We start from the raw sequence: 11465 nt of genomic DNA, 5'->3' as shown, positions 1-11465 counted from the left end.
GCATTCAAAAACCACTGTCATCAAACAAGGACTCTCCACCAGAGAAGTAGGAATGGGCCACTGATATACCCCCAAGAGAACCTACTTCAACAGAGCAATAAAACTCCCTTCAACTGCACACTCCTAGTTGTCACTTACCAGCCCACAATGGAACCCATATGGGGTATCATAAAACAATTACAATCCATACTCGATGAGGACCACATCCTGGAAGAAATCTTTCCTACATCACGTCTTCTGGCCTTCAAACAAACCCTAGCCTCTCCAAGCTCCTGATCAGAAGCAAGCTCTCCTCAGATCAGGACACATCAACTCAAAGAGGCACCGGACCCTGCCAAAACAACAGACAAAACCTTATACAGATCTCTACTGCTACAATGATCGACCCCCGTTTCCCACAACACACCTTTCAAGATCCGCAAGTCCTATGCATCCATCACAATGTATGATGTACCTCATCCAGTGCACTAAATGTCCCAACAACAACTATGTGGCTGAAACCAGATAATCACTATGCTCTCAAATGAACACTCAGAAAAATGATAAAAGACAAAAACACCACATCACCTGTGGCAAATGCTTTTCACAAAATGACCACTCCATATCTGACTTCCCAGTCCCCATTCTCAAAGGAAATCTGCACAACACTTTCAAAAGACAAGACTGGGAGCTTAAATTCATAACTTTGCTAGACATTAAAAATCAAGGACTGAACAGACAAGTGGTTCTCAACCTTTCCAGACAACTGTACCCCTTTCAGGAATCTGATGTTTCTTGAGTACCCCCAGTTTCACCTCATTTAGAAACTACTTGCTTACAAAATTAGACTAAGATACAAAAGTGTTGCAGCACACTAGTACTGAAAAATTGCTTATTTTCTGATTTTTACCATATATTTATAAAATAAATTCATTGCAATACAAGTACTGTACTTACATTTCACTGCGATACTGAGCCTCTTTTTCACTCGTAAGCCTTGTCTGAAGCCCAAGCCCAAGCCCTGCCACCCAGGGCTGAAGCATGGGGCCCCAGGCAACTGCTCTACTTGCCACCTCCTAATGCCAGCCATGCATTTGCAACCCACCTAAACCCATCCCATGACCACCCTCGGGGCTGCAAGCCCCAAATCGAGAAACACTGATCTAGATGAGTTGAGTGCCCCTTGGAAGACCTCTACATACCCCTGGTTGAGAACCACTGAAATAGACACACTGGATTTATAGCTTATTACAACGATCTATAACCCACTAATGACCCAGACACCACTACGCTGCCTTTTCTTCCCGCCCATCCTTTCAGAACTGAAGGGGTGTTAATGGGCCACTTCACCTTGAATAGGCCCTTGAAATATGTATTAACTACTTATGCTAAATAATCCGTTCCATTTAGTATTTAACAGTGACACTCCGGGTAGTTATCTAAACCTGAAGAACAGCTCTGTTGTAAGCTTGAAAGCTTGTCTCTCACCACAGAAACTGGTCCAAAAGAAGTATTACTTCACCCATCTTGTCTCTCTCTCTCAAAAAAAAATAAAAATAAAATCACATCATTCTGATCATCTCATTTCACCTCCACTTTAAGTGTAATAAAGTTTGTAGACATTCTCAGAAACTGCTAAATTTAGAGATGAATGATTGCCATAAGTATTAATTTCTAGCTATGGCTATTATTCACCAGAGGCTATAATTACAGGATGTATAAAATACTAGTTTCTAGCCACAGCAGTTTAAAATACTCAAGCTTAAAAGGACACAGTCAAATTGAAAAGCAGTCAATAAAAAAAAAAAGATTTTTAAGTAGTTTCAGGTCAATGTTAGGTAAATTTTAGCTTCAGATCAACTAGTCCAGGCAATTTTTGTGGTGCTATAATCATGTTTCCATTTAAAAAAAAGCTTATTCTCCCCTGCTGCTGTATAACAAGTGTACACAAATAACAGAAGATGACAAAGATGAAATGGGCAATTCACAAACTGTTGTGAACTGCCTTCCAATTCACTATGAAGCTACTGCCCTTTTCCAAATCATTTTTAAAGGGAAACATTCAGTACTTCTAGGCCCACAGATAAATGGTGACAGCTGCACTGCATTTGAAGTTCTAAAGCTTTTATTAAACTTGTGTTATTAGTAACATTGTTAAATAAATTTGTTAGTTTAAAAAAAGCAAAGTTGTAAGCCGACGGCGTCACCTTAAAAATCCATTGTTGATAAGATAAAAAAAAGTTAATGTTGTCCTTTGACCATAACAAAATATTACAACTCTCACAGTTTCTGAGAAACTGATTTCACTTGAAGTGCACTCTGTTGAACCATTTCCATTCTGGAAAGCATAGCTGTAGAAAATTAAGAGCATGCCTTGCCCAACTTTATAAGTGCCAACAAATCAGGTCCAAGCATGCAATGATTCAGTTAAGTAAACATAACAAATCTGCACCCACAGGCAGAAAGTAAGACATAATTTTTGGCTTTGCTGGTGACAGATAGGCAGAGGTGGCAGAAATATTTTAACTTTGATTACAACCTCCAATTTACCTTTTCCAGCATTTCCCTCTCCTTCTCCATCCCAGCTGCCTCCAGTTGCTCCTCCTCTTCTAGCATGGATGGTGTAATCACAGCTGCCTCTGCTTGTTCACCCATCTCTGCCCCCAGATGCCCTACAATGGCATGAAAATAAATAAGCTCAAAGAGCACGAGTCTGCCTGCAGCATGAGGACAGTAGTAGATGCTCCTTTCTGCACAATGCCACATTAACAGCAATAAGCATCACTGGCTCAGCAATCAACTGGCATGTGCCATACAAATGGGCCCAAGAATCACAGGCTTATTCTCATTGGGACTGAAAGGCAATTCTGAGACCCTGTACGTGAGATGTTGGGGTACACTGTCGAGGTTCCACTCTAACCACTGCAATTATCACTATCAACCTCATCCAGACCCTTTGCAGCCATTCCCTTCCCTCAGTTTCAACCTCATACACCTGTATTCACTTCTCAGCCGCACACCTCCGAACCCTTTGTCATATACCCGCCTCCCTCCCTCCCTCCTCTTAACCCATGTGCTCTTTTCCTCCTCCAGCTCCCAGCCCTCCTACTGAAGTCACCCCCCCAAACACTTCCCTTTCCCTCCAGCCCGCGGCACTTCCCGCAGTCACCCCTTCCCTCCAGCCCGCTGCACTCCTCCTTCCCCTCCTGCACCCAGCCCCATACACCCCCCCACACTTAACCCTCCCACTCCAGCCCCAGCCCCAGCCCCAGCCCTGCCCCCTTCCCGCTCCGACCCGCGTCCTCCGAACCCCGCGGGCCTGGGAAGAGACCGAGTCTCACCGCCGCTGCTCGGGGTGTTGCGGGCCGGCATGGCTGGCTGGCGCGAAAACTCCCGACACCACGCCGCGCCACTCCGTTCCCCTCACAACTCCCGCGCCAAACTTCCTACCACGCGCAACGACAGCTACAAGTGTCGCGAGACCCTCCCAGCCGCCAAAACCGCGCGCTACCAAGCACAGCGAGAAGGGGCGCTCTCGCGATACTGTATTGGTTCCCGCTAAAGGGAAGGGTAGCTCTCCAGGGAGCGCTCCATTAACTCGTTCTGCGCTATCACCCCTCACGGCTGCCAGGGCCAACGCTCCACTAATCCCTTCTGTGACATCACCCCCACCGCCCACTGGTACCACAGCCCCATTAACCCCTTCTGTGCCACACACACCCCATTGCTGGCTGGGGGCACCACTCCATTAACCCCTTCCATGCCACCACCCCCGTCAACCCCTTCCACGCCACCACCCTCACCGCCTGCCGGGTCCTCCGCCCCGTCAACCCCTTCCAGACCATCACACCCACCGCCTGCCGGGTCCTCCGCCCCGTCAACCCCTTCCACGCCACCACCCCCATCAACCCCTTCCACGCCACCACCCCCACCGCCTGCCGGGTCCTCCGCCCCGTCAACCCCTTCCACGCCACCACCCCGTCAACCCCTTCCACGCCACCACCCTCACCGCCTGCCGGGTCCTCCGCCCCGTCAACCCCTTCCAGACCATCACACCCACCGCCTGCCGGGTCCTCCGCCCCGTCAACCCCTTCCACGCCACCACCCCCACCGCCTGCCGGGTCCTCCGCCCCGTCAACCCCTTCCATGCCACCACCCCGTCAACCCCTTCCACGCCACCACCCTCACCGCCTGCCGGGTCCTCCGCCCCGTCAACCCCTTCCAGACCATCACACCCACCGCCTGCCGGGTCCTCCGCCCCGTCAACCCCTTCCACGCCACCACCCCCACCGCCTGCCGGGTCCTCCGCCCCGTCAACCCCTTCCAGACCATCACACCCACCACCTGCCGGGTCCTCCGCCCCGTCAACCCCTTCCACGCCACCACCCTCACCGCCTGCCGGGTCCTCCGCCCCGTCAACCCCTTCCACGCCACCACCCTCACCGCCTGCCGGGTCCTCCACCCCGTCAACCCCTTCCACGCCACCACCCCCATCAACCCCTTCCACGCCACCACCCTCACTGCCTGCCGGGTCCTCCGCCCCGTCAACCCCTTCCACGCCACCACCCCCACCGCCTGCCGGGTCCTCCGCCCCGTCAACCCCTTCCACGCCACCACCCTCACCGCCTGCCGGGTCCTCCGCCCCGTCAACCCCTTCCAGACCATCACCCCCACCGCCTGCCGGGTCCTCCGCCCCGTCAACCCATTCCACGCCACCACCCCCACCGCCTGCCGGGTCCTCCGCCCCGTCAACCCCTTCCACGCCACCACCCCCGCCGCCGCCTGCCAAGTCCTCCACCCCGTCAACCCCTTCCACGCCACCACCCCCACCGCCTGCCGGGTCCTCCGCCCCGTCAACCCCTTCCAGACCATCACACCCACCGCCTGCCGGGTCCTCCGCCCCGTCAACCCCTTCCACGCCACCACCCTCACCGCCTGCCGGGTCCTCCGCCCCGTCAACCCCTTCCACGCCACCACCCTCACCGCCTGCCGGGTCCTCCACCCCGTCAACCCCTTCCACGCCACCACCCCCATCAACCCCTTCCACGCCACCACCCTCACCGCCTGCCGGGTCCTCCGCCCCGTCAACCCCTTCCACGCCACCACCCCCACCGCCTGCCGGGTCCTCCGCCCCGTCAACCCCTTCCACGCCACCACCCTCACCGCCTGCCGGGTCCTCCGCCCCGTCAACCCCTTCCAGACCATCACACCCACCGCCTGCCGGGTCCTCCGCCCCGTCAACCCCTTCCACGCCACCACCCTCACCGCCTGCCGGGTCCTCCGCCCCGTCAACCCCTTCCACGCCACCACCCTCACCGCCTGCCGGGTCCTCCGCCCCGTCAACCCCTTCCACGCCACCACCCTCACCGCCTGCCGGGTCCTCCGCCCCGTCAACCCCTTCCACGCCACCACCCTCACCGCCTGCCGGGTCCTCCGCCCCGTCAACCCCTTCCACGCCAGCGCCCCCGCCGCCTGCCGGGTCCTCCGCCCCGTCAACCCCTTCCAGACCATCACACCCCCCACCTGTCGGGTCCTCCACCCCGTCAACCCCTTCCACGCCACCACCCTCACCGCCTGCCGGGTCCTCCGCCCCGTCAACCCCTTCCACGCCACCGCCCCCGCCGCCTGCCGGGTCCTCCGCCCCGTCAACCCCTTCCAGACCATCACACCCCCTACCTGTCGGGTCCTCCACCCCGTCAACCCCTTCCACGCCACCACCCTCACCGCCTGCCTGGTCCTCCGTCCCGTCAACCCCTTCCATGCCGCCGCCCCCAGCAGGGTCCTTCGCCCAGTCAACCCCTTCCAGACCATCACACCCCCCACCTGTCGGGTCCTCCATCCCGTCAACCCCCCTTCCACACCGCCACCCTCACCGCCTGCCTGGTCCTCCGCCCTGTCAACCCCTTCCACGCCGTCACCCCCACCTCCTGCCTGGTCCTGCTCCCCGTCAACTCCTTCCACGCCGCCACCCCCACCACCTGTCGGGTCCTCCAGCCCGCCAACTCCTTCCACGACGTCACCCCCACCGCCTGCCGGGTCCTCCGCCCCGTCAACCCCTTCCATGCCACCCCCCCCACTCCGCCTGCTGTGTCCTCCTCCCCATCAATTCCTTCCACGGCCCCACCCCCACCACCTACCGGGTCCTCCGCCCCGTCAGCTCCTTCCACGCCGTCACTCCCACCACCTGCTGGGTCCTCCATTCCGTCAACCCCCCGTCCACGCCATCATCCCCACCACCCACCAGGTCCTCCGCCCCATCAACCCCTTCCGCGCCGTCACTCCCACCGCCTGCTGGGTCCTTCTCCCTATTTACACCTTCCACACCATCACCTCCACTGCCTGTCAGGGTCACTGCCCATTAATCTTTTCCGCATCACCACCCCTACTGTCAGCCAGAGCCATCGCCCTATTAACCCCTTCTACACCATCATCCCCACTGTCTCCCGGGTCCTCAGTCCCATTACCCCCCTCCATACCATCATCCCCACTGCCTGCCAGGGCTACCATCCCATTAACCCCTTCCACACCACCACCAACTCCACTGCCTGCTGAGGCCTCAGCCCCATTAATCACTTCCGAGCCATCATTTCCCCTCACTGCTCACCAGGGCCTCTGCCCCATTGACCCCTTTAGCACTGCCCCCACACTGCCCGCTAGGACCGCTGCCCCATTAATCCATTCTGCGACAACATCCCCCAATTGCCTGGGGGCATCACTCCATTAACCACTTCCACACCACCACTGCCTGCTGGGGCCACCATAAGAATAGCCATACTGGATAAGACCAAAGGTCCATCTAGCCCAGGATCCTGTCTTCCGACAGTAGCCAATGCCAAGTGCCCCAGAGGGAATGAATAGGTAATCATCAAGTGATCTATCCCCTGTCGCCCATTCCCAACTTCTGGCAAACAGAGGCTAAGGACACCATCCCTATCCATCCTGGCAAATAGCCATTAATGAACTTGATGAACCATTGATGACCATGAATTTTTTTTGAACCCTGTTATAGTCTTAGCCTTCACAACATCCTCTGGCAAGGAGTTCCACAGGTTGACTGTGCGTTGTGCGAAAAATACTTCCTTTTGTTTGTTTTAAACCTGCTACCTATTAATTTCATTTGGTGACCCCTAGTTCTTGCATTATGAGAAGGAGTAAATAACACTTCCTTATTTACTTTCTCCACACCAGTCATGATTTTATAGACCTCAGTCATATCATAGGATATCAGGGTTGGAACGGACCTCAGGAGGTCATCTAGTCCAAACCCCTGCTCAAAGCAGGACCAATCCCCAGCTAAATCATTCTTGGCAGGGCTTGGTCAATCTTGTCCTTAAAAACCTCTAAGGAAGGAGATTCCACCAGCTCCCTAGGTAACCCGTTCCAGTGTTTCACCTAAACTTCCCTCACTGCAACTTGACATCATTATTCCTTGTTCTGTCATCTGTTATCCCATGGCAGCTTACTTTGCTTATGAGCCTTTGGTAAGGGACCTTGTCAAAGGCTTTCTGAAAATCTAAGTACGCTATATCCACTGGATCCCCCTTGTCCATGCTTGTTAACCTCCACAAAAACTCTGGAAGGTTGAGGAGGCATTATTTCATTCTAGAAAAAACTCTTGCCCAACAAATTATGTTAATCTATGTGTAACTGTAGCGCCTTCATGGCCAAGATGAAGTCTTAGTACTCACAGCCCCATGCAGCTCTGGGCAGCAGTGATACTGCTACTGGCCTGTCCTTCTTAAGTGATTCCTCCCTGGCTCCTGTCCTGGGGTGTCCCCGATTGGCAGCCCTGTCCTTCCCAGGCTTCAGGAAGATTCTATGCTACTTCACTGCGAGGACCTGCTTGCTGCAGCCCTCCTCTCTCTGGGGCTCCAGAGCCACACCCTGGAGTTTCCCTCCTTTCTCTCACTGCTCTCCCTCTATCCTTAGGAAAAAGATTTAAAGGGGCTATGCTCTCTAAACCCCAAAGGAATTACACTCTCCCTCACCCAACAGAAATAATCCTTGATGTCTCCATCAAGGTGGGCAGCTCTATACCATGGATCCCGAGCAGGAGACCCAGGGCCCCCATTCATCAGGAGCATTCCCATCACCCATCCCACAGGACCCTGAGGGGTGGAACAGGTTTCCTATGAGGAAACTCACCCCCCATGGCACCCCAGAGATCTGTAGGTCACTGGGTTCCCCTAAACAATCATACATCAGCACACACCTGGGCTTCCCTTCCCTAAAGGAATGTCTAGGCTGACTGTCAGTATTGGCTGAGGTGACATCACTGAACATGGAGGCAAGATGATGGATACTTGAGACAGGAATCCGAGGGCATCTGGGTTTAAAGTGGCTGTTTGAAGTACAGGGTTCTCTGCCTGCCCTGAACCTTCCTCATCATGTTCTTGGGGGGTCTCCACAGCTTTGGACAATGGGGCCCCGGGAGTGCTCAGTGTGGGTTCTTCCCCTTCACCATCTCTTTGTGTGACAACAAGAGGATCCATTAGGGTCGGGGCATTCCAAACTGGATGATTGCCAAACCCCATTTCATCCTCACTCTCCGAGGAGCTGGACATTTGCAGAGGACAGGTATATTTCCATCGTTGGGACCGCGTTGGGATATGTTACAAACTATTGTTAGTAGTTCTGCAATTTCACATATGAGTTGCTTCAGAACTCTTGGGTGTACTGAATACCATCTGGTCCTGGTGATGTATTACTGTTTAATTTGTCAATTTGCTCCAAAACCTCCTTTAATGACACCTCAATCTGGGACAGTTCCTCAGATTTGTCACCTAAAAAGGATGGCTCAGGTTGGGAATTTCCCTCACATCCTCAGTCATGAAGACCAATTCAAATAATTCATTTAGTTTCTCTGCAATGGCCTTATCATCCTTGAGTGCTCCTTGAGCATCTTGATTGTCCAGTGGCCCCCACTGTTTTTTTTAAGCAGGCTTCCTGCTTCTCATCTACTTAAAATTTTTTTTGCCATTACGTTTTGAGTCTTTGGCTAGCTGTTCTTCAAATTATTTTTTGGGCTTCCTAATTATATATTTACACGTCATTTGCCAGAGTTTATGCTCCTTTCTATTTTCCTCACTAGGATTTAACTTCTGCCCTTTAAAGGATGCCTTCTTGCCTCTCACTGCTTCTTTTACTTTCTTGTTTAGCCATGGTGGCACTTTGGTGGCACTTCTATTACTATGTTTTTTAATTTGGGGTATATCTATTATGGTGTCTTTAAAAAGTTTCCAGGAAGTTTGCAGGGATTTCACTTTTGGCACTATACCTTTTAAATTTTGTTTAACTAACTTCCTCATTTTTTGTGAAGTCCCTCTTTCTGAAATTAAATGCTACAGTGTTGGGCTGTTGTGGTGTTTTCCCTGCCACAGGGATGTTACATTTAATTGTATTGTGGTCAGTATTACCAAGCAGTCCAACTATATTCACCTCTTGGACCAGATCCTGAGCTCCAGTTAGGACTAAATCAAGAATTTCCTCTCCTCTTGTGGGTTCCAGGACTAGCTGATCCAAGAAGCAGTCATTTAAGGTGTCAAGAAACTTTATCTTTGCATCCTTTCCTGAGGTTGCCCGGGCTGCCACTCACTGGCAGCGGGAGTGCAGCAATCCAGCCCTAGCTGTGCTGCTGGTGAGTGCTGGGGGGTGGTTCTCCCAGCCCCCCAAGAAAGCCCCCCCACATGGAGGGCCAGGAGCCGTCCCCCCCACTCCTCCCCCACAGAAGCCTGGGGCTCGACTCCCTCCCCCACCGCGGAGGCCTGGGGCCAGCCTCCCCGCTCCTCCCCCATGGATGCCTGGGGCCCCACACACACACCCCTACAGGCGGGCTGCGTAGAGCCCCAGAATAGCTAGGGACGGCCCTGGTTGAAATCCCCCATTATTACTGAGATTTTTATTTTTATGAAGCCTATGAAGCCTCTAATCTCCCTGAGCATTTGACATTCACTATCACCATCCTGGTCAGTTGGTCAATAATATATCCCTACTGCTATATTCTTATTATTAGAGCATGGAATTACTATTTATAGAGATTCTATGGTACAGTTTGGTTCATTTAAGATTTTTATTGCATTTGATTCTATGCTTTCTTTCACATATAGTGCCACTCATAGACTCTAAGGTCAGAAGGGACCATTATGATCATCTAGTCTGACCTCCTGCACAATGCAGGCCACAGAATCTCACTCACCCACTCCTGTAACAAACCTCTAACCTATGTCTGAGTTATTGAAGTCTTCAAACTGTGGTTTGAAGACCTTAAGCTGCAGAGAATCCTCCAGCAATTGACCTGTGCCCCATGCTGCAGAGGAAGGCGAAAAACCTCCAGGGCCTCTGCCAATCTGCCCTGGAGGAAAATTCCTTCCCGACCCCCAATATAGCGATCTGTTAAACCCTGAGCACATGGGCAAGACTCACCAGCCAGCACCCAGGAAAGAATTCTCTGTAGTAAGTCAGATTCCACCCCATCTAACATCCCATCACAGACCACTAGGCATACTTACCTGCTGATAATCAAAGATCAATTGCCAAATTAATTGCCAAAATTAGGCTATCCCATCATATCATCCCCTCCATAAACTTATCAAGCTTAATCTTGAAGCTAGATATGTCTTTTGCCCCCACTACTCCCCTTGGAAGGCTGTTCCAGAACTTCACTCCTCTAATGGTTAGAAACCTTCGTCTAATTTCAAGTCTGAACTTCCTAGTGTCCAGTTTATACCCATTTGTTCTTGTGTCTACATTGGTACTAAGCTTAAATAATTCCTCTCGTTCTCTAATATTTATCCCTCTGATATATTTATAAAGAGAAATCATATCCCTCCTCAACCTTCTTTTAGTTCGGCTGAGCAAGCCAAGCTCTTTGAGTCTCCTTTCATAAGATAGGTTTTCCATTCCTCGGATCATCCTAGTAGCCCGTCTCTGAATCTGTTCCAGTTTGAATTCATCCTTCTTAAACATGGGAGACCAGAACTGCACACAGTATTCCAGATGAGGTCTCACCAGTGCCTTGTATAACAGTACTAACACCTCCTTATCTTTGCTGGAAATACCTCACCTGATGGATCCTAAAACCGCATTAGCTTTTTTAACGGCCATATCACATTGGCGGCTCATAGTTATCCTGTGATCAACCAATACTCCGAGGTCCTTCTTCTCCTCTGTTACTTCCAACTGATGTGTTCCCAATTTATAACCAAAATTCTTGTTATTAATCCCTAAATGCATGACCTTGCACTTTTCACTATTAAATTTCATCCTATTACTATTACTCCTCCATCACTGCCTCATTAATTCCTTTTGCGCCACACCCCGACACTCTCTGTTGGGGCAACAGCCTTATTAACCGCTTTCACGCCATCACCCCCACCCCACCCCGCCATTTCCTGTGGGACCATCATCCCATTAACTCTTTCCACGCCACCTTCCCACTACCCTCTGGGGCTACCACTCCATTAAGCACTTCCGCCCCATGACACCCA

The 11465-nt window shown here is 52.1% G+C and overlaps 2 protein-coding genes across 3 annotated transcripts in view; one reads left to right on the top strand and one right to left on the bottom strand.

The window, feature by feature from the left end:
* The window catches only part of HELLS (helicase, lymphoid specific), a 43730-nt gene extending 40299 nt beyond the window's left edge, over positions 1–3431 (bottom strand). For both annotated transcript variants that reach the window (XM_050960102.1, XM_050960103.1), the window contains exons 1-2: positions 3321–3431; positions 2530–2651 (exon numbers count right to left, since the gene is read on the bottom strand). In XM_050960102.1, the coding sequence (XP_050816059.1) occupies positions 2530–2651; positions 3321–3351 (153 nt within the window). In that variant the 5' untranslated portion in view covers positions 3352–3431. The remainder of the gene's footprint in view (positions 1–2529; positions 2652–3320) is intronic.
* On the top strand, positions 3350–6531 carry LOC127053875 (uncharacterized). Its single transcript, XM_050959232.1, has 3 exons — positions 3350–3524; positions 4026–5804; positions 6326–6531. The coding sequence occupies exons 1-3, from the start codon at positions 3350–3352 to the stop codon at positions 6529–6531; spliced, it is 2160 nt and encodes a 719-aa protein (XP_050815189.1).
* Positions 6532–11465: the final 4934 nt, after the last annotated feature.

The sequence above is a fragment of the Gopherus flavomarginatus genome, chromosome 6 (genome assembly GCF_025201925.1).
Source record: "Gopherus flavomarginatus isolate rGopFla2 chromosome 6, rGopFla2.mat.asm, whole genome shotgun sequence".
NCBI classification, from domain to species: Eukaryota; Metazoa; Chordata; order Testudines; family Testudinidae; genus Gopherus; species Gopherus flavomarginatus.
Note: the sequence above shows the minus strand (reverse complement) of the source record. Positions and strands in the feature narration are given on the sequence as shown.